Source organism: Tyto alba, unplaced genomic scaffold (assembly GCF_018691265.1).
Source record: "Tyto alba isolate M040663 unplaced genomic scaffold, T.alba_DEE_v4.0 Super-Scaffold_2, whole genome shotgun sequence".
Classification (NCBI taxonomy): domain Eukaryota; kingdom Metazoa; phylum Chordata; class Aves; order Strigiformes; family Tytonidae; genus Tyto; species Tyto alba.
Window position 1 is genome coordinate 40056808 of NW_024881282.1, and position 22463 is coordinate 40079270.

The 22463-nt window shown below is 40.6% G+C and overlaps 2 protein-coding genes across 3 annotated transcripts in view; both read left to right on the top strand.

Annotated features, from left to right (window-relative positions):
• The window catches only part of FGD6 (FYVE, RhoGEF and PH domain containing 6), a 75284-nt gene extending 61188 nt beyond the window's left edge, over positions 1 to 14096 (top strand). Inside the window, 8 exon segments of the mRNA XM_033010237.2 lie at positions 612 to 714; positions 1233 to 1379; positions 2265 to 2367; positions 4555 to 4682; positions 5425 to 5541; positions 5543 to 5554; positions 8048 to 8196; positions 10951 to 14096. Coding sequence (XP_032866128.2) covers positions 612 to 714; positions 1233 to 1379; positions 2265 to 2367; positions 4555 to 4682; positions 5425 to 5541; positions 5543 to 5554; positions 8048 to 8196; positions 10951 to 10987 — 796 coding nt within the window. The 3' untranslated portion in view covers positions 10988 to 14096.
• A 2842-nt stretch (positions 14097 to 16938) lies between these two features.
• NR2C1 (nuclear receptor subfamily 2 group C member 1) overlaps positions 16939 to 22463 on the top strand; it is a 54153-nt gene continuing 48628 nt past the window's right edge. Inside the window, exon 1 of one of the 2 annotated variants that reach the window (XM_042792846.1) lies at positions 16939 to 17041. The gene's annotated coding sequence lies outside the window, so the exon portion shown is untranslated. Of the gene's footprint in view, positions 17042 to 19094; positions 19116 to 22463 lie in introns of those variants that run through there. The other variant, XM_033010190.2, reaches the window with a different exon arrangement.

Below are 22463 nucleotides of genomic sequence, written 5' to 3' on the forward strand. Positions count from 1 at the left end.
CAGTGGAAAAATTTGGAAAAAAAAAAAAATTATTTCAGAGCTGCATGACCTGGTAGGAGGAAACAGTCAGGAACACAAGGCTGAGGAAGAGACAAAGTGTTTTTTCTGGCAGAAGCTTGGTGTTTCACAGGGTTGCAAATAACAAACTGCACCCTGAGACAGAAGGAAGGGAGGGAAAAAAAGAAGCTTGCTGAAATTCCAGAGTCCCTCTCAAGAGAGAGGGCCCATGCCTTTGTTCTGGGAGCTCCGTTTGCTCCAGTGCTACTCAGGCTATTCAAGGGTGCAAGGAGAATGGGGAAGCAATGACATACAAGCCTTGAAACGCTCACAGGGTATTTTGGAAAGAGGAAAGGGAGGGAGGGAATCCACATTATAACAACAGTCATGGAAATCTTTTTAAATATTAATCAACACAAATAACTGACACCATGGGAACAGTTAAAAAAAGAACTCCAGTTTCAGTAGGAACTGGAGATGGTCTATAAAACTGAAATTGCAAGAGAGTTCAAGTCAATGTGTAATAAAGTTAATGGAATTCTAATCAACACTCGCTTCTTAGTTTTAAATGTTAGTAATAATAAATTGATTTTTTTTTTTTTAATTCCCAACAGTTCTGCTACAGAAAGAGATGAGTGGTTAGAAGCTATCTCCAAGTCAATTGAAGAATATACAAAAAAGAAAATCACATTTAATCCTAGCAAAAGTCTCGAAGAGGTATATCACACTATTATTGTTGGTTTGTTCCCTTTTTGAATATAAAGTGTCTTTGCAGGTGTTTAGAGAAATACGGGGCCTTCCATGATGAATAATAAAACAGGGCAGTAAATGATAAATGAACAGATGATAGAACAGAATGATATTTCATAATGTTATCTACTTCATAAATTTAAAACTATTTTCTTCCAAAAAATTCAAACCAGCTTTCTCAGTTCTCTCAGTAGTCTTGTAAACAGAAAGATGAAATGAAAAGATTATAAAATATAGCAGCTATTGATATGAATATGCTGGTAAAGAGTGAAAGTCACACAGCCTTTTTGAACTAATTAAATGCAGCTCTGTCTTCCGGCTTGCATTCTAATGGTCACTGATGAAATAGTAGATAATGTTTAAGAGCACAACAATTTATCAGAGAAGGCTTTCCAGCATAATTAGCATTAACCTATAATTACTGATAAATATTAATCAGATTTCTCATTGCTGAATGTAATGTTATTCTGCCTATGTTCTCTCAGGCAGATCCAGAGAAACAGGAAGAAGACAGTCCGCTGGGATCAAAGGCTCCGATCTGGATCCCTGATACTAGAGCCACTATGTGTATGATCTGTACAAGTGAATTCACATTGACATGGAGAAGGCATCACTGCAGGGCATGCGGAAAGGTTGGGCAATTTTGTGATTACCATTTCCATTAGTCATTCAGGTTCCTTGTGTGACATACACAGATGGAGCCCAATTGCACCACAAGTCTTTTAAGAGAGCATTGTACTAGGATACAATTCTGTGGATTAAAAACAAAATGTTGGTGTTGGTTTTGGGTTTTCATTTGTTGGTTTGGTTTGGGTTTGGTTTTTTTTTTTTCTTTGTTTGTGGGGTTTTTTTTGTTGTTTTTTTGGTTTGTGGTTTTTTTTTTTTAGAGTAAGGTGTTATGACAGACTGCTGTTCAGCCTTTTAACCTGTTACGTGTTTCTTATATTGCATTTTGGAGTACTATTATGGCTGTCTTCTGCTTCTGCAATTACATAGTACAAAAAAAATGGTAGCTGAAATGAGAAAAGTATCTTCCTCGCTAATTTTTGTAAGATAAATAATGATTTTGTTTTTAAGTTGCTGCCAAGATTATTTTCTATTTAGCACTTATGAAAGCTATATCTTACAAATGTTTATTTTTCTTGTTTTAATTGTGTTGTGGAGAAATTGTCAAGACAGCATTGACTATTTTTAGTCATTTCTTTAAAAATTTATGATTTAAACAGTTCAGTAACACAGTAGGGTTATTCTGCTTTTCATGGACTTGTTAACATTGGCTTATTGGATTGTGTAATACAGTGATTTTTTTATATTTAAATTTTTATCATTTAGAGGAGGAAAGAGCAGCATGTTGAATATAAGAACATAGGGAAAAGCCAAGATCTTAAACCATTTTCAATGTAAAATAGTGCCTATTTCAGGTTCTGTTATGGGCTTAACCTGAAAGTGAACATCTTTAAGCATTTGGTGATTTACAGATGCACATCACGTATAATAATGCTTTTATCTGTTTCCAGATTGTCTGTCAAGCTTGTTCATCAAATAAACATGGTTTAGACTATATGAAAAACCAGCCAGCAAGAGTATGTGATCATTGCTTCAGGGAGCTACAGAAACAAGGTAAAGAAATTCTGCACAAATTGTATGTATTATTTTTGTGGCCTTTATTAACATGGTATGTCTGTGCCTCATCTTTACTCCTTGGTTCAAATACCTAATTCTGCTACTGCATGAAAAACGATAGGCATGGAATCATTTAGGTTGGAAAGGACCTTTAAGTTCATCAAGTCCAACCATTAATCTAACACTGCCAAGTCCACCACTAAACTATGTCCCTAAGCACCACATCTATACATCTTTTAAATACCTCCAGGGATGGTGACTCCACCAGTTCCCTGAGAAGCCTGTTCCAATGTTTGACAAGCCTTTAAGTGAATAAATTTTTCCTAATATGCAATTTAAGGGCATCTGAGGTTATGAGAAACCCGCACAAATTTCTGTGGAGTAAGTGAGGAAGTAAATTTGCAATATATTGGCTCCTCCTTCCAGAAACATGCATGCATTTGCTCAGTGATAATGACATGTAGCTTATGCTGCTTTCTTTTTGAGATAACTAGTGTTACATTGCTTTTCATTAATCATAGGGTACAAGTGTACATTAAAGTCCTTGCAGCTTATCACGTCCTCCCAGTGAGTTCATGTGTACTTTTACTCCCTGTAACTGGTATGCCTGTAAACTTCATTTTTGCCAGCTAAACTGCTGAGATGGCTGAAGTTCTGGGGCTCTATAAAGACATATAGGTCTTCATCCTAGTGAAGCTGAGTCTCTTCAGCGTCACGCCACGGCTCATCTGGAATTCAAGAAGTTGGCATACCTGCACCTCAGTTCTGAGGGCAAACTCTTAATGGTTGCCTACTGCATACTGGTAACATGGATTTCAGTTTAAAATATTCCTAGAGCTATTTTCATTGAAACACTTTCAGAGCACGTGGAACTACTGGTGCGTGGTGGTAATAACATTTGCTTGGAAAGGAGATCAAGGGTCAGTTTCCTTCTTAACCTGAGGTAACTCAAATCCAGTCTCTCTGAAGGAGCTTCGTATCATTATGCAGAAATGAATGTACCTCCCAGTGAGGTGGAATCCGGTCCCATCTCTCAAGACTTGCTCTGAATTCTGTCCAAAGACTCTAGTGTAGAATACAGAAATGAGCCATAAGCAGGGACTGAAACAGTTTGCTGCCCTTCCCTCTAGCAGAGGCTCCAGTTCAGCACAAGCTCTCTCGGGTATCAAGGAAATCTGTGATGCCCCAGTGAAATGATCAAGCTATGGCTCCCATCATGCTGGGAGTGAGTGGGCATTTGTTACGGGGTTCTGAAAAGCAGCACTGACAGCCCCTGAGGTGGTGGTGGGAGCCTGTGATGAGGGAGGGAAAGATGGATTGCTTGGACCTCCTGCAGGTCTCTGCGTTGGGCACTAGAGGCTGCTGTGCTGCAGGCAATTGCAGGTGCTTTTAGCTCGGAAAAGAGCTGCAGAGCGGGTGCTGGACAGCTGGCAATCCCTTTACTCAGATCATTATTTCAGAGCCTCAGCGTGTTCAGGGACAAGTCTAGAAGGGGACTTAATGAGGCCAGGGCAGCCCTACTCCTTCCATGCTGGGCTGTAAAATAGTGATGGGTGTTGCTAGAAAACTGGGGTTTTAAAGGAGTGAAGCGTTGCAGAAGTCTTCTAAGAGAGATGAAGGAACTGCCTGCTGCAGTGGAGAAAGACAGCACATGCTCTGGAGATGGGAATCTCCAGAATTGGGTGTGTGATGGCATGATGCTGGAAGAGGAGCCCTACAGCATGCATACTGAAAAATGCTGAGAAGATAACAGATGTAGAGAATTAAAGGACAGAGTTGGGGAGCAGAGATAAAGCACAGACTGAACTGCAGAAGACAGGTCTAAAAGTTTGGTGTAGTTTTTAAGACTTAATTTTCACCCAAAAGGTGAAAGTGGACAAAGGTAGTTCAACATCAAGAAAACAGACTTTGAAAACAAACAAGACCAATCTGTTTAGCTTTAAATTTCTTGTGGTTTTTTTTTTTTTTAGTCTGATTGTGTTTTGAGGGATTCTAGCTCATGATGTTGATGATAATACTGAAAAGGTAATTCAGCACTGAATTTAATGTGATTAGGTGTTACTATTGAAACATTGTAATCAGAATAAAAATGTCAGCTGTTTTTAAGCAAAAAAGTCTAAGAGTCATTGCCTGTGTTTAGTCATCTGTGACATGAAAGCAATATATTCATCCTATGCATTTTAGATAACCAGTGCACTCCTAAGAGCGGATCCCCTGTCAACCATAAATCTCCATCAAGTGCCTTGTCTACAGTATTACATAGTATTCCCTCTGGAAGAAAGCAGAAAAAAATTCCTGCAGCCCTCAAAGAAGTAAGTGCTTTATTGGTCAAAAGTAATGCCTTGTTGGTGTTATGTCATCAATATTAACAACGAAAAAAATAATTCCATATTTTAGCCATCTTCTCTAGAATCAGAAGTCAAAATTTGCCTGTAACAGTGTTTTGGGCCTTAGTTTTATATAGGCAGGGACCTAAACTATGAAGCAGTGTATAAATTGCATGAACACCGGTGAGACTGTGATTCAGAGAGATAGTCAGAATTGTAATTTCTTCCTTGTATTTCAAGGAATTGTGATTTACCTCTGCACCAACAGACAATTAAAAGACTCTTACACCAACTCAGCTCTTGGTTTATTATTAGGAAAGGTAGAGCTAAACTCTGTCTACCAACACTAAAGGCCTTAGGAATGGGAGGAAGTAATTTTTCTTCTTATATAGGAATGTGTGTTTTCTAGCTGTATGTGGTCCTCAGTGTTTCATCCCTCTCTTGTCCTGTTGCATCCAATTTAAGTTCCAACCCTTAGCAACTGCAGAAACCTCTCTTCCAGACCAGGTAGATGGTGGCATACAAAATATTTTTTCTTTTAGCCATCTGAGTTAATTAGCAACATTAACTTGAGATCAGGTAAGAATTTGAGTCTTTGACAAGACAGGACTCTGAAAAGCTGTTTTAAAAAAAGCTGTAACTGTGAAAACCTGGACAGATGCATACATACTCTTGGAATTTTGGTTTTTTTTTGTTTCTTTTTGTTTTGTTTTTTTTTTCTCTTCAGGTTTCAGCAAATACAGAAGACTCTACAATGAGTGGCTACCTACACAGATCTAAGGGCAGTAAGAAACCATGGAAACACCTATGGTTTGTTATAAAAAATAAGGTGCTATACACATACTGCTGCTAGTGAGGTAAGAGACTACATATTTGAAATCGAATATCCAGTGATAATACTGTCTTTATAACAAAGTTGTTTATGATCTAGAAACAAGTTATAAAATTAGATCACCTTACAGTAATTGATCTGATTGCGATGTAGTATTTTGAAAAAGCCCAGTGAGCTTGGTACCATAATACGCTGATGTAGCTACGCTGTTTCTGATTCCAGACCTAGCTTTGAGTACCTCTGCACTGCACACCATTGCACAGTTGTAGGTATGTTCTGAGTCAGTTGAATACATGGGGTATGTTTGGATGCATCACACTGGACTAGTGGCAAAGACAAAAAAAAGCATCTTGAAGTATCTTGTTCTGCAGTTCCACAAGGCATTTTGAATGCTTGGAAAATGAACAAACTAAATCTCTCTGCTTCTCTTCAAACTGTCATCTTCAGCCTGGAGTTATTATTTAATATATACAGTGCTGCAGGAGAAGAAAATGCATCTTATCTAATGCCATTTGCTTTTTTATTTAGAATGTGTAGTCCTATTGCAGTGTGGAATAATCTCTAACCAATATATATAAAAGCTCAGCACGTCCCAGCATGTGCTGAGGATATAGTTTTATTGCAACTTACAGTGTTTTGCAACATATATGGATGTATTGTAGCACTGGAAGATCTTGGGTTCTGCTTTTCTGTATTATATGTTACAGTTTGCTAATAGCTTTCAAGAGCAAAATATCCAAAGCATCTGTTTAAAGTTATTGCTATCCCACACTTCCTTTCAAAATGTAAAGCCTAACCTATCCTGACCATGTAAAGAATTACCCTTCTTCACCCACATGCCTCCCCCACTTCAGTTATTTCCTTGTTTGTGCTCAGATTTGTTCCTGGGTTGGTCCTGCTGTAGTGCCAACCTTTATTTTAAAACTTCTGAATTATATCCAGAACCTGTCAGTTATTTCCACCACAGCATTGGCAACAGCAAAAAAAACCAGGTAGTTCTAAATATATCTTAAATAATTATGTACAAAACAATTGCTTCTGCAAAGATTTGAAAAATATTTTAGAGCATTGTGTCTTTTCTGGCACTTGCAAAGGAGACTTTGGAAACTGTAAAGACTGGCATATTAGTCTGTGACAGTCACCTTAAATTTTCTTTTACTTTGTTTCCTCTGAGATATTAGCCCTCCAGAATAGCTTCAGTTTGCACCTCGCAAACACAAAATTAACTCTTTCCTATTTTCTTTAGTGAGTATCTGTCCTTATTTTTCATCTCAGTGAGCCTTTGCAGGAGACATTGTTTAGAGAGTCTCAAGGGAAGGTCCAGTGTTGCCTTAGCCAGGAAGCCTCACTTTTAAGCTACTTACTCACTTTAGTTCCAAGTGTTACAATGATTAGTGGTACAAAGACCTAAGATAGTAAAACAGATTTCTAAGCCTTACTTAACTGTTTTCCAATATCAAGAAATGCTGCTTTTACAGGATACTCTTGTTTCAATGCAGAGGCAATTACCAAAGCCTTCATCTGTTCTGTCAGTGTTTTTGTACAGACTTTGTTTATTTTTTCTATCCAGAAGCATTGCAGGACTCTGCCTAGTTACAAAGCACTATTTTGGAATTTTCACAGGATGAAATTTATTTTTTTCCTTCCAAAAATGATGTGCATTGTATTTATTAATTAAAAGGAAGTAGCTGAGATAAATGAGGAAGGGAAAAGGTTGCCTTTTTAGACAGGTTTTGAACTTAAATGAAGAGAAGGTAAAAATGTACAGCTTCTTTTGCTCTTCCTTCCTAGCCAGCCACTTGTGAACACATCAGCAACTTCTTTTCTCTATCCTGTTAATTTTCAGCAACAGAAAGCAAAATAAGTTTAGCCATCAAAAGCATTTGGAGTGTGACTCCAGCACTTGAGAACGTAGGTTAAATCCACAGGTCCTCTTTTTAGCATACTCAGTGCAGCTAATATCATCCCACATCACTTTTAAGACATGAAAACTCGCTACTAAGGTTACTGGAGAGAGTACTGGGCTAGATGGACCTTTGGTCTGCTGCCAGTTGGTAGCTGAACTTTTGACAGAAGACAACCTTACCAGGCAGAACAATGAGACTATACAGTGAAAGACAAGGTAGACGTTATCAGGGAAATAAAAAAAAAGGAGCAGCAATGTAGAAGTCGGTGAGGTTTTGTTATTTCCTGTCCCCTGATTCACGGAATCATAGAATATCTCAAGGTGGAAGGGACCTGTGAGGATCATCAGGTCCAACTCCCTGCTCCTCACAGGACTACCTGAAACTAAATTGTATGACTAAAAGCGTCATCCAGGCGCTCCTTGAACTCTGACAGGCAAGACTCATGCATGGAGACTATAAAAAGCAGCATTTTGTGCATGACTATTTGTAACAACTTGTTTGTTGTATAATCTGTTGTAATGGTATGGTGCATGAATAAAGTCTAAATGCATTCTTTGGTATGTCTTACAAGTTCTAATTTTGTCTTGTTTGATTTTTTCTCTATAAAATAGGATGTGGCAGCATTAGAGAGCCAGCCTTTGCTTGGATTCACAGTCACTGAAGTGAAAGATGAAAACTCAGAATCTAGAGTGTTCCATTTACTGCACAAAAACACTTTATTTTACATATTCAAAGCAGATGATCCCCATTCAGCTCAAAAGTAAGAAACCATTTGAATTAACTTTTGTTACTTTTTTCTAGAAAATGTTTCAGAAGTCATGAATGTTAATTTTCACAGATTGAGCATATGTAAAAAATATGCATATTTTATGTAATATGTAAATAAAACTTTTGAATTACTTAAACAGAAGGTCCTGGTTTCATTAGGACTTCTGAAATGCTTTAAATGAAGAAGCAGACTGGCCTCTGCAAAAGAATTAATGTAGCAGCATGGAAAAATCTAAGATAAAATCTAAGCTAAAATAAGAAGTCTTTCTTTTCCTAGCCTCTATCCCTGGTCTGCTTAAGTGAAAATTGAGTGTTACCTTTGAAGAAATCCAGAAAATGTGTTTTAAGAATTAACTGATGTGTCCCTTTTTTTTTATTTCCAGCTGTAAATTTTATTTATTTTAATGAATATATGGCAGTGAAAAATAAAGCAAATCCTAGAAGTAAGGGACAGAAGTTTGAAGTGTGTGTGCAGATGTGCACAAGCACCTAGGCATGTTTAATATGTTCAGACCAAAAGCTTGAATTCAAAGAACACTCACACGAGCGGTTTCATTTCAAGACCTGCTTATGTGTCTGAGTGTGGAGACATATTTATCAATTTATGTATTGTGTGTGTTTTGTATAAAATAACCCATAACCTTGGTCATTAATCAGCAGAAAACATTCGCTATATGAATCATGGAGTAAACTAGAAATGCGCATGGAAGCAATATATTTAAGTTATCTTGCCTATATACCTAGCTTATTTGACTCATTCCACTGCAGTTTTCCCAAATGAATTTTACATTAATAAAATAGATTTCATGTGCTAACTAGTCCATTATTAATACTTAAGCATTCAAGTGGCTGCAGTCATAGTTTTGTGCAAATAGGGATATTATAAAAATCAAAGTACCCAGGACAACTGAAAATTTTGAACAGCTGAAAACGTGCTTAATGACACTTCTCTACACATAAAATCTGGAAGTCTTTATTTGATTTTTGGGGTATTTTGTCTTGCAGATGGACACAAATGTTTCCTTGTTAATTAAGATACTATTCTCTTGTTTCTACTGTGGCCTAATTTGTACTATATAAAACAACACTAAAAAAACCCAAGACATTCAATAACTGTTTTTCTCTTCTGATAATGGCTTTTGTCATCAGTAGGAACACTTGAAATAGGGCATACTCTATTTTACTGAGGCTAGGCAAAACCTGAAGTACCTTAAATTGCAAGCTTTCTCCAAGTATTTAATATCCTTAAGAGATTTATGCTGAGCGTCCAAATAAATGCTGCTTTGACAGCATTAAAAGAAAAGACAGAGAACATGCTGTTGTCCTGTTTGCATCAGTGGACACTATTTTTTCCTGCTAGGGCCAAAGAAATATCTGATGTATTTGAGAAAGTGCAGTAATAAACTTTAAGAGCTCATCAAAAAGTAAACATCTGTTAAATTTCTCAGTCTAGTACTGTGTTCAATGCTTAAGCTGTTTATGCATTTGGTGTATATGTATTCCTTTTTAATTATTTTTAATGAATATATCCCAGTGGAAAATACAGTGAGCCCTAAAAAGTAAGGGATAGGAGTTTTGAGTTGTGTCTGCAGACAGGCGTGAGCACTTACACACGCTTACTGTCTTCATACCAAAAGCTTGAATTCAGAGAACATTGCACGCAGTTACAAAGTTAAACACTCAGGGCAAGGAAGAGCCAACATTTGTGACTAATGTTGAGATACCCCGTGAATACTAAGACAAATTTGAATTTCCATAATAAAGGTAACTTTACAGTGTTTTTCTCATTCAGTTCTTAAAAGATTTTTCACTCAGGAAAAAAAAAAAAAAATCATTGATTGATGGGCCCTGTAGCTTTACAGGCACACAGTTCAGCCCTCACTCGGAAGACAGAATTATTCCATCTTTTACTGTATTTGTCAGTGTAGCACCAGAGTGCTTCAGAAACATTAATTTTTGCAGCATCCTTGAGAAGGTGAGGATGTTTATCACCCTCATAATCAAGTTAGAACAGAAACCACAGCTATAGGGGGTAAAAGTACCTGAGTATTAACTTTGACTTTCCAGTTTGAGACACCCTGGATCAGCTGTTTGGGCCTTGCCTCCCCCTGCCCTGACATATACTTCTATTGTCACAGATAAAACGTGCAGGGTGTCTGTTAATACGTGATTCAGTAGTAGCACATACTTTGTGTGTGTGGATTACGGGGAAGTTCTGTCATCCTGCAAAGGCACCGTTCCTCCACCCCAGCCCATGTGCCCTGCGGCTTCCTCCCTCAGCCCCACTGCTACTCCGTCATGAAGAACCCTGTCCCAGCTGCAAAAGCAGAGGGTGTGGGTTACACAGAGGGCTACCTCACTTATAGTAGTGTCCTGATTCATCCCAGATCATGTTTGCAGCGAAATAAGAGAACTGTTTTTTTTAAAAAGGTATGCAATTGTGTTATTAAAGTTGGCAGAACCTTGGCAAATCCTACTTTTTGAGCATTTGACTCCCCAGCCTCACTTGTTCTTTATGCATGTAACTTCAGTATGGAAAAAGGTTTCTATCATCTCGCCTTGTACTGATAACCTAATACGTCTTTAGCAAGCTTTGTATGTTTAGACTCAGCGAATTCTGGAATTTGCAAGACCAACGGGTCATGGAAGTATGATGTTACTTCTTGTGTGAATCTGTACCTAGTCACAGCATTGTAATTTATACTTTTATCAGCAACCTTCCTAACAGTGTTTAATTTTCTAATAGGTGGATAGAAGCTTTTCAGGAAGGCACCATACTGTAGTAGTGTCAGCATCGGATCTGCAAATTTAAAGGCAAAAGTCCAAGGATGGTGGTAAAACAAAGTGCAGCAGCTGTTTCGAAGAAACGTAATCCTGCCATCTCAACCTACACAAAATTGTATATTTGTCAGGATTAGGAGTTGTTACATTTTTAGTGTAACGTACTATTTTTTTAAAGAATTGTGTGTATTTCTGTGTTGATACAAAATGTGTTATTTATTAAATTCCAATGTTTACTTTCATGGTCAGAATTATTTGTGAGGTCTGCAGTGAGGTCCAAAGAGCTTATGTCTTAAGAATGGCAGGTAGTTGGTCAACATATTCTTAAAGTTTGTGCTTTTTTAAAAAAACAAAACACTACAACAAATCTGTTGCAATTGTACAGTTCCTCATGATTTGTGTATAGGTCTCAAGTTTCTTTTGCTCTCTTTACAATTTAGGAAGAACAGATCGGAATAGGAATTTCAAGAGGTTTTGGATCTTTGCTGGCTATGTGAAATCCTTTATGAGAACTGAATAATATTGCAGCTCCTTTCCTTGAATGGTGGTTGAAATCTTACATACCAGTACATTTAAAGTGTACAACAAATTCTGTATCACAGAAGCAATTGCAAAGTACAGTTCATTTATTAAAAAAGAGAAAAGGGAAAATATTTTAAAACAGACTGCAATTACAGAGATAAGGCACTAGAGCTTTTAGAGTACTACAGATGCCAAAGAGACTGAATGAGATACCCTCAAACAATTGCAGGATATATTTTCTCTTTTGTTTCCAGTAGTAATTTAAGGCAGAGTAGAAAATACATTTTTTGTAAACAGGGAAGAGACAAAATATCTTACTTGTTTCGAAACTTTGTGTTAAATGAATTCTGTGTGCAGTATGAAACACTGTATAAACTATTGTTCAAAGAACGTTAAACAAATATATGCACCCCCCCCTCCCAAAGTTGTAACTATTGTATATTTAAATATTATGTTTAAACTGGAATTGCCATACCAAGAAAACCTAGGGTTTTTTAGTGCAGATGGCACTGAAAAGTATGGCATTCTTTGAAATACCATTTGTTTACACTATGATTTGTTCTGTTTGACACTTTAAAACACAATTCAGTTTTGGGTGTTTGTGGTTTTTTTTTTTTTTTTCTTTAAGGAAAATTGTCAGTATACCTCATTAGGAAATACTTACTGATGATTCTGGTGCATTTATTCTATTTAACATTGGAAAATTTTTTAACACTGTAATAGCATAAATGGAACTAGAACTATGAAAAACACATAAAAAGAAGCCATTTTTGTCAAATGCAATGCCTGTGTAGCCAGTTAATTTTACTGTATGAAATACTTCTCAGTAGTCCTCTGAATCTAGCTAGTTGTGGTAACAGAATTAAGAGCAATTCACTTTTAATGAATAGTTTGAATCCATGTTAATAGCTCTTCTAGTGGCATCACAAATGAAAGACTGGTAGTTAGTAATCAGTCACAGAAAGGCCAAGAATGAAAATGCAAACCAAAATTCTCATATCCCCTCATACCTCAAGATCAGGTCTAAGATAACATAGCTCTGAAGAAGCTTGATTTTTCCAGAGCCTCTGTTAAGATAGTAGCAGGCTTGGAAGCCTCATGCTTGATATTAAGTGTACAAGTAATTTCACTGACTTCAGACATTTCAGTAGAGTACCTTTCTGAATCAGGAACTTAAGGCTGTAGATCTGGCTTCCCTCATGAACACTGGAGATGTGACCAGATAGTGTTTGAAATTCAGTGGGACTCTGATCAAAGGGTTTGTTCTAATTTTAATACAAATGTGATAAATTAATATTCTTCTCCTGTTACATATAAAGGGCTTTTACTTAATTTTCAAAACCAGCTGCTAACTGAAGCCACGTAAGCTATTAGCATATCTCTTCAGGTTGATTTCTGACATGTTTTTTACTGTATCCAAACCAAAACTGATACCAGTGTAACATAGATGTGATGTGGCTCTTCCAGTTGGTGTCATCAAATGGAAGAGCTTCTTAATATTTTTATAGAGACTGCATACCAACTAAGATGGAGAGCCATGAACTGGCAAATAAATCGGAAATTTGGCTAGGAGCAAGCTAATTTAATGTCAAATTATGGTTTTATATTGATCGCCCTGCTGCAAAACAGAACAATGAAAGTCAGAACACATACTGAATAAGGTGCCCAAGTTCTGCCTCGTGTGGCGTCAAACTACCTCTCAAGGAGTTGGTGCAGAGAAAATAGTTTAAAGTGTACTATAAAAATCAAAGGACTTCTTCCAGAGCAGATGGTTAAGCAAAAAATCTTTCTGTGACAGAAATAGATTGGAATGGAGCCTTAAAAACAATAGGACACGTATTGCAATCTAATTCTGTGTGAAATAAATTGTCTTTGTAAATGTGTTTGAATATTTCTTTTCTTCTTTCTCTAGCACTAGTGCTTTGTGTCATATGAAGAACCCATGACAGGCATTTTCATAACATTTACAGATGGTTGCTCTTCAAACTTATGCTATTTCTCCAGCTAACCTCTCATTTCAGTTCATTACCATCAAAAGTAAAGTATTCACTTCTTGATTTGATTGAACACTAAAACAGGACCAGAAGTTTTTAAACACCTGGCTACCTCTTCTTATAAGAATCTAGAGATAATAATTAATTTACGATTGGTTAGTAGAGTATGAGACAAACATTAGCATTGAATATTAGTTCTAGCATCTTTATTCTTGGATAAATGAAAGGTTCTAGGATCCTGAATTCTCTTTAACTTAAAACTATTTTTTGTGCCCAAAGGACTTAAAACAAATGGATAGCTGAGCAGCTATGGAACACATTTTACTAAATATTTTGTGTCTGTGGAAACTTGATTATTATGTATCATAATGTGAGAAGATGTTTGGAAAGACGCATTCAATGCATTTGTTTGCCATAACTGCTGTCCCCTGTATTTACCATCCAAATAGGCTTTTATTTGGAGCAGTCCTAAATTGTACTGTCTAAATGAAAGAATAGAATCTTTATTTTGTAAATGAAAACAGTTTAAAGTTGTTGTAAATATTCCTGTGGATATGTATCATTTTTGTATAAATAAATTCACATTAGTCAAGTCTGCATGTTTTGGGTTTTTTAATATATTTTCAGGGTTTTATGTATCATATAATTTATGTATTCATTGATTATCATAATGGCAGAATTGTCAGTCATTATCCTGCACATCAGTCTTCTTTTAAAATTCCTACTACGTTATGCCCTTGGAAAGGTAGGCTGTGTGCACAGGCTGACACGACAGCTGGATCTGACCACCTGAAACATCAGTTTTAAATGAGTTATCTTGCTCATGCCAGCCAAGACACTACATGCTCTATCAAAACCGGTGTCTTTGCTATGAAAATTATTTCTATCTTCCTGCCCTCCTGTCTTTCCTTAGTTGCGTCATGCTGTCTAGTTCTTTGTTTTCTGTTCCTTCTTCCCTAGATCCCCAAACTATGAGTTCATCATGTTTGTTTTCTATAAAGCCCTTCCATAACCTGGGTGCAAAGCCTCTGCTCGAATGGGGATTGCAGACAAAATGTCAACAATCCAAAAAGTGGCTCCTGAGGAGTCCCACCTGTAGGACAAGCAGTAGTGTTTTACCTCCTGAAGCCACCCTCCAGTCCTAGGGAATGACGGTCCTTCCGAGCTTCATCTGCCCAGGAATGAGCGAGGCTCCCTACGCCTGCGTGGTATAATGCAGTGTGATTGATTTACAGGTCTGCGAGCAGAAACTGTAGCTGCAGCAACAGCTGACTGGGATACATTAACCCAAAGAGAAAGGACTTCATTGATGCAATATTCTTGAAAATTTATCGGTGGAAGTAAGACCATTTTGGAGCATTAGGATGCAGGATGAGAGGGCTGTTCTCTCAGTCTCCTGGTGTAGAGATGTACCCATGGCAAAGCAAGCATCCTCAGAAACCATCATTCTAAAGAACTAAGGGAGTTACATCTATGTGAAGGTCAAATGAAGGGTGTTACATTAATAAATCCTTTTGCAAAATCCAGTTCTACTGTGTCTGATAAAGTATGCCTGAATCACAGAGTTTCTGTTGGCATTTTAGCAGGGCCTGTAAGGGAGAGATTTTTCTGTCAGGTTAGTTATGCTGCCTCCTTGTACTTCTCTGACAGATGTTTGAAAGCAGTTTTTTAATAACTTGCAGTAACAGCATAAAGGGTTTTGCTTCTCTGCATGTTTTTGATATGGATGTGTCTTGTAATCCTGGCTGACACAGCTCCATAGACATGCCTTTAATACAGATCAAGTATGAATTGGGTTACCTGCTAAGAATCAAAACAGGTTTTACTGGTTAAAGTGACGTTTCTGTTCTATTGAGGCTATTAGGATACTTCTCTGAAATAAGCTTTGGTGCAAATTCCTTGGCATTTGTTAAACTGCAGTAAGCTCCTTTATTTAGAAGGTGGATGTGTGTCTCAGGCTAGTTTGGGAAGTGACAAGTACTGTAAATTGAGAGTGCTGTAACAACACTTTCAGGAAATACTTATCAAGTTAATTGCTCCAATTTAAAAATTCTTCATAAGATTAATTTGCATTTGGCTTTTGCGAATGTGTTTGATCAAAAAGAAAATACGATGCTTGCAAGTACTGACTGAATTAGTGATCTTGAGCTAGGGTAGCTAGATTCAACTGCAGCTGTGGGACTGGGGGTGGGAAGAAAAGCAGTAAAGGAACTGGCAAGATAAGAGCATGAATTATTTTATTAATGTTAACACATAAACTGCTTGTATTCTTTGGGGTTTTTTTCTTATCTCAGCTTCTCCAGTGTTGATGCTTAAGTCATCAGATTCAGTAGAAGTTGCATAAAATGGTCTAAATGAATTTCAGATAATGAAATGGTGCACACTGCCCCAATGCCCTACATGATCTTGAAGTTCCTGCTGATCTCTAGTCACAAGCTATACAATCTTTGTAGAACAGAATGAGGACAGGAAAAAAAGGACATATATAATGCACAAAACTCTTACTTAAAATTAAGGTCACTAAAATAATTAGCATGAACTAAATAATTAGCGAACACAACTTTGGTCCAAACGGATGCCAGGACACTGCCGGAACAGCAACAAGTTGTTCCTTTGGCACTTTTTCCACGTCCCACTTCCAGCAGGGCACACACTGGTTAGCAGCCAGGCTCCTCGTTGCCTTTCCAAACCCTGTTCAGAGCAGCGTTGACATTTAAAGAAATAATTTGCTGCTGCCATGCTGGAGGAGAAAGCCAGGGCTTTCAAACAAGGCTGGCTGAACTCCTGCATTAACCGCGAGGGGAACTCATGGCCCGATGGAGACGTTTACGTCTTCATCGCGCTCCACATTTCAAGCCTAATCCCCAAATCTCATCTCTGCATTTGCCGCGGGGGGGGGGGGGGGGAGGGAGGAAGGCCCCACCAAGCTCCCCGAAGCCAAAAGCAAACGCTTCGCGGCTCCGGGCGCTGAAAGCGGGCTTGTTCTCGTTTCCCTGCAGACGACCGCAGCGGGGATTTGGAGCCTCGCGTTCTCCCCTGGATGGGTGCGGCAGCGCCCGGAGGGGCCGTTACAACGGCCGGAGCCGCGTTCCTCAGAGTTGTCAGGGAGCTTCGCTTCGCCTCAGCCGCCGCCGCCTCCCGAGGTCCCGGCCCGGCCGCTGTCTGCCCGCCGCGCCTCCGTTCCCGCTGCTTCCCAGGGCAGGCACCGCTCGCCAGCGCGGACAAAGAGCCGTCCTCCCCCATCCACCGCCCCGGGCGCCGTTAACGGCCACCGCAGGGTAGGGAAGGCGAGGAGGCCGCCAAAGCGGCGCCTCGCGCCCCGCCCCGCGCGGACCCCTCCCCACCGCGCCCCCCCCCCGCCCCCCCTCCGTTCCCGGCGAGCCGCAGGCGCAGACGCGGCGGCGGGGAGGGGCGGGGCGGGGCGGCGCCGAGCGGAGCGGAGCGGAGGGGGCGGGGTCGCGAACTCTGACCTCCGGGAGCCCGGAGCCGCAACCGACAAATAAACCTTGCGGAGAGGCCGCCGAGCGCGGGGCCTGCCAGGTGAGCGACTCCCCCGGCAGCGGTGCGCGGCCTGGCGGCGGCGGCAACAACAGCTGCAGCGGCGCGGTAGCGGTGCGGGCCCGCGCGGCTGGAAGGCCCGTCGCCTCCGCGGGGCGCCGCCCGTCCCGCCTCAGGGCCTCGGCGCGTCCCGCGCCCCCCGACCTTTCACCTACAGGAACCGCTTGCGCCTCCCGCCGCCCCGCATCCGGGCGGCGCCGGCTGCCGCTTCCTGCGGGCGCCGCTGGGGAGCGGGAGCCGCGCGGGTGGGCGGCGGCGGCGGCGGGCGATGCCACCCTCGTACCGGGCTCCCCCCCCTCCTTCCCCCCCCCCCCTCCCCGCCTTGCGCAGCCATTTTGTGCGGGGCGCTGCTCCGCGGCCCCGCTGGCCGCGGCGGAGGGCGAGCCCGGGCGCTGGCCCGCCGCCCCCCTCCTCGCAGCCCCGCGAAGCCCCCCTGGGGGGTGGGGGGGAGGTGCGGGCAGCCTGCCGTGGGGAGGACGGGCCCGGGCGCTGGGTTGAAGCCTGGCCGCCGCGCATCTCCTTCCCTCCCTCCTTCCTTTCCTCCTTCCCTCCCTCCCCGCGGCCTCAGCCCTGCCGGGGGGGGTGGTTGTGTTCCCCCCCCCCATCCCCCTTAGCCACTCTGTGCCTGCTGGCTCCATCGCCCCGCCGGTTAGCTCTCCTCCGATGGCTTCGGCGGCTGGCTGGGTTTGGTTGGGTTAAAGTAGTACATCCTGTGTAACAACCGGCGGTGGTGTTGTTGGGGCAGACGACTCTGTCGCTGTTCCTTATTTTGTCTCGTTAGGTGGGGTTTTTCTTCTAAGCTGCGGAGTTTGTTGGTTCTTTCTTTTTGCAGTGCTGCAATATATTGTCTTAAGTGTAAAATGCACAGCCCTGTACCAGAAGATGAATTTACATTTGCGCGTTTTGGATGGAAGAGATGAGATGGCATGTGTTGTGCAAATAAACATACACAACAGGAAAAAAAAAAAAAAGTATTTGGATACTGGTTTTACTGCAATATGAGTGTGAGGACATGATTCTTGAAAAACTGAGTCGGGCATTCTTGATATGTGACATCTCTGATCTGAATCTATCAATACCAGTATTAGCAAGGTGGTCTTGGGAGAGTGGTGTAGTAGGGAGAGCTGCATCCACATCTATCATTGAAAAATAAGATGGCAAAAAATTGGAATCAGTGTTGTATAACTAAATTGGGGGGAGGCTAAACATCACATTACTGAGCTGGATGAGGCAGTGTTCTCCTGGTGACTCTTCTAAACTTTGTAATTTTGGATGGCTTTTTCTATAACAGCATTTGTACCTGAAAGTAACTGTATAAATACCGGTCTGTCGTCTCCCCCCCCCTCCCCCGTTAGTCTGTGGTAGCCAGTTGTGACATGACATGGCCAAGAAAACATTAGCCTACAGCTTACTCCTTGCTGTAGGAATCTCCTCTGGGACACTTGTTTGAGGGAAGCCTTAAGGTCTGTGAAATGTTTGACTGCTTCTGTCTGTAGCTCTTTCTCCAGAGACATTGCAGACCCTCTCATCACAGAGCTAAGTATTTTCATGTGATGGTGGTCAGCTGTATGTGTGCACATGCATGGTAATGTAAGGAACATAACTGACGTCACCTGGTGGGATGTACAGTCCTCAAGTTCTGCAGTTCATGTAAACTGCGCTTAGCTGGATGATTGGACACCACTTGCTTATTCTGTCAGATTCTGCAAGATCAAGATGCTTATTACAGAAAAGAACTTGCAATGGGTAAAATAACTAGCTTTAGCTTTTCTTCTCAATTCTTCTTAATATTTCCGGTTTTCTTGCTGGCTGTATTGTGAATTGTTGAACAAATTTGGTGAGAATTCTGATGTCTTAAGCATAGCCGTAGCACAGGCTAGATTGTGGGATGGGGGGGAGACTGGGTTTTGTTTTGTTGTGTTTTTTTTTTAAAGGCTACCTTGATTTTTCTGGTCAGGTTTTTTAGCCTCTGAAGACAAAGGCCTTAGGGACGTGTGTAACTTTGAAGCTGACTTTGCTTTGGGGGAAAAGGGGTTGGACCAGATGACCTCCAGAGGTACCTTTCAACATGAATTATTTCATGACTGTATTGTTATTAAGGGGGGGGGGGGCGGGGAATAGAGGGGAAGCAGGGAGGGCACAGGGAACCAAAACTGAACAAAAATCCACTGGTGCTGTAGCAAGCTATTGAATAGTTCACATGCAGAATAAAATGCTTACAGAATGCTTAAAGCTAATGTACCAGTCCAGTGAAAACTGCCTTTCATCTATAATGTGAAATCTAATTATTTACACTGGTAATATTAGTTTGCTTGTTCCCTATGCTGATACTCAATTTTTGTTTTGATTTGTTGTGTGCTTATTGTATTATTCAATTAAAGTTTGTGCAGCCAGTGAAATTGCTGGAGTTACCTTCCAGTTTGTGAAGGAAAGCAGTGTCCCTGAAGAAAGTAACCTGTGTGTGATGACTGGGTCAAAAATCCCTAAAAAAAACCCCATCATCCCTTGCTTAAAGCAGGGAGCCTAATTGTGTGGAGTTTAACTGTGTATGAGCAATAGAGCTGTGTCAAATCTTTAACTTGTACATATTTGTTCTGCTGATGGGCAAAGTGTGGATCTCAGCTGGCAGTGCCGCAGCTGGCAGAGGGTATGTGTGCCTTTCCTGCTTCAGCAGCCATCCTGGCTTAAGCAGGTTTAATAGTAAGCTTTGCTAACCTGAGTTATTTTGGTTGATACAGGTCAGGGAGCTCTCACGTGAATGTCTGCTTTCCCAGACCTGTGCAGTCATTAATATGCGCTGTGAGGAAGCAGTAAGCAGCTGGGGTGGGTGAGGGGGCCGCAGGCTCTGGCTGGCACAGCTTTCCATGTATGCTTTTTTTGTCACACACAGGCTGCAGCATGCAACCCAACAATGACTGTTGGGGAAAACTAAACAATATCTAAGTTACTTTCTGGTAAACTTTTAATTTTTTTTTCCTCAGTGCTGTTTCAGGATATTTTTAGCACTTTAAACATTTGCCTGTATGTTACTGGCATAAGGTAAACTGCTGCAAAACAGAATTTCATCAGTGTGAGAATGATGGGTAAAACTGCAGAAGTACAGTTCAAATTCTTACTCTTGTGTATGCAGATCTGTCCATGTTCTTACCCTTCAGTCAGGAGTTTTTGATTTCAGAGATTACTGTGTTAGTATTCTCCAGACTCTTAAAGCAGCAAAGAGTTTCTCTTCTGAAGAACCAAACTCTTAATTTCCAGTTCTCTGAGACTGGAAAGTTGCTTGTGTTTTTTGAGCACTGATGATGCAATGCTGCAGATTTTGTAAGGAAGTATGTTCCTTCATGAAAAATCATGGTCTAAGAACTGCCGCTCCATATCAATATTTAGATTTTTTTTTTTGTTTGTTTGGCCTGGCCTTCACTGAAAGGCTGTTCAAATTCATTTAACTTAATTTTTTTTTGTTCAACTTGATAGTAAGACAGGCTAGACTAAGCTAAGCGTTTGACTGCCTTTGTAGGAGCTTAAACCAGAAACTTGAAAAACATAAACCACCAAAATACTAAAGCAAAAACCTTCTGCTATTGTCTTATTATCTATAATGAATGGTTGTTTAATTCCAGATAAATTGAGGTTGCTGTTCATCGTTTAGCAGTAACTTTGTGGTATGGAAACTGCCCCATTTATTTTGCTAATAGGTTTTCTTTGAAGTATTAGCAGGACAGTGTGTCAACATGACTAATACTTTCACTCTTGACTGACTTAATCTGAATAATTTTTCCAGAGTACTTTGCATACATGTTTATAGGAATTTAAAACAAAACAGAACAAAACAAAACAAAAACAAAAAAAAAAAAAAAAAAAAAACAAAACAACACCAAAAAAACCCCCAAACACAAACAGGGAAGAGGCAGGTGTTGATACTTATGAAGGGATATTTTTATCTGAAACAACATCAACATTGATTTATTGGGAGGATGTGTGTGAAACCCAGGGTTTTTTTTTCCAAAAGGAAGTTTCTGTGGATATGAACATGTGTAAGTTGAAAGGGGGGAGTTAGCAGTAGTTCCGTTGAATAAGCCTGCAAGCCCTTTTTATAGCGTACCTTCATGTATCAGCTACCTCTTCTGTGGCTGCAGTTCACTGAATACTCCAAGCAGCCACCTCACACCACACTTACATTGGCAATTTGGTGTTACACATAAGCTGGTATACCAGTATGGGCTTTTTCTAAAAATGGTCTTATTTCTGCTTCTACCTGTTTTTCTTGTGTTATCTATAGCGATTGCTAGCTGCAGGGTGAATAAATTCATAAGATGAGCTTACCTTACAGCTATACAACCACAAGGTCAAATGCAGAGGGGGACCAAGGTGCCAGCCAGGAGTGGGACTGTGTGGGGCTACATCTTTGTGAAATGCTGTAATTAGACCATAGTGGATGTAATGCTGCAGTGTGGTGGGAAAGAAGGGCTTACTCTCACTATACGGTGTTAGTATAATCTTTGTGTGCCGGGTAGGTGAACGGACCTCGCTGGACCAAGTCAGCAAAGGGGCAAGTCTTCGATCAGATGAACTTCCTAGTCTGGTTCATTGCTCAGCTTCAGCTCTGGTGCAGGGAACCAGTTTGGAGCTATTTTCTGTACCAGTACAGGACTTTGCAAGCTTCAGGTGGAGTTGCAGGCTATGGCTGACATTATGCAGGGCAGCCTGACCTGATTAAATGGCTGTCTTCTTACCTAGCTCTGGCATGTAGCCAGTGCTCATGTAAGTGGACTCAGCTCGCAGGCAGCCCTGTTGCCTTTCCTTCTCCTTTCTGCCCCCCATTGTTTGTGGGGCTGGTGAGCTGAGTCAGCGCTGTAGCTTTTCGGGCAGGTTCTAGATATGGCATGATAAAAGCAACAGCAGTCCAGGGCTAAATGTGAGACCTTTGGGCCTTTGGTGGCCCAAACTGTAAGAATGACTAGGCAGTCTACTGAAAAATTATCCTAGCAGTTCTGTTTTCTCACCACTTCTCCCACTGTAGCACTCGCTTACACGAAAAAGCAGTGAGAGTGATCATTCTGAATTAATCGTACAGGCATGCCTGCAAATGTATCTCTTTGTTTATTGCTATGTGCCTTTTAATTATTGCCTTATGCTTTTACAAGCATCTCATCTACTCTTGCTTTCCTGCAGGTTTAGCTGCTTCAGTTTCCTGTTGTTACCCGTCTCTTACATATATACTCTATAAGTCTTGATGTCGTGCAAATTTAATAAACAGTATCTAACTGGGTTTCAAGAGTCACATAAATATTCCTCAGTTCACTGATGAAGAGAATGTTACTCCTTTAAGTCTGCCAACTGTTCTACCATCTTGAGCAATATGGCTTATAGAACGATAATCCAAGAATAGCTCATTTAGCTTGCCACG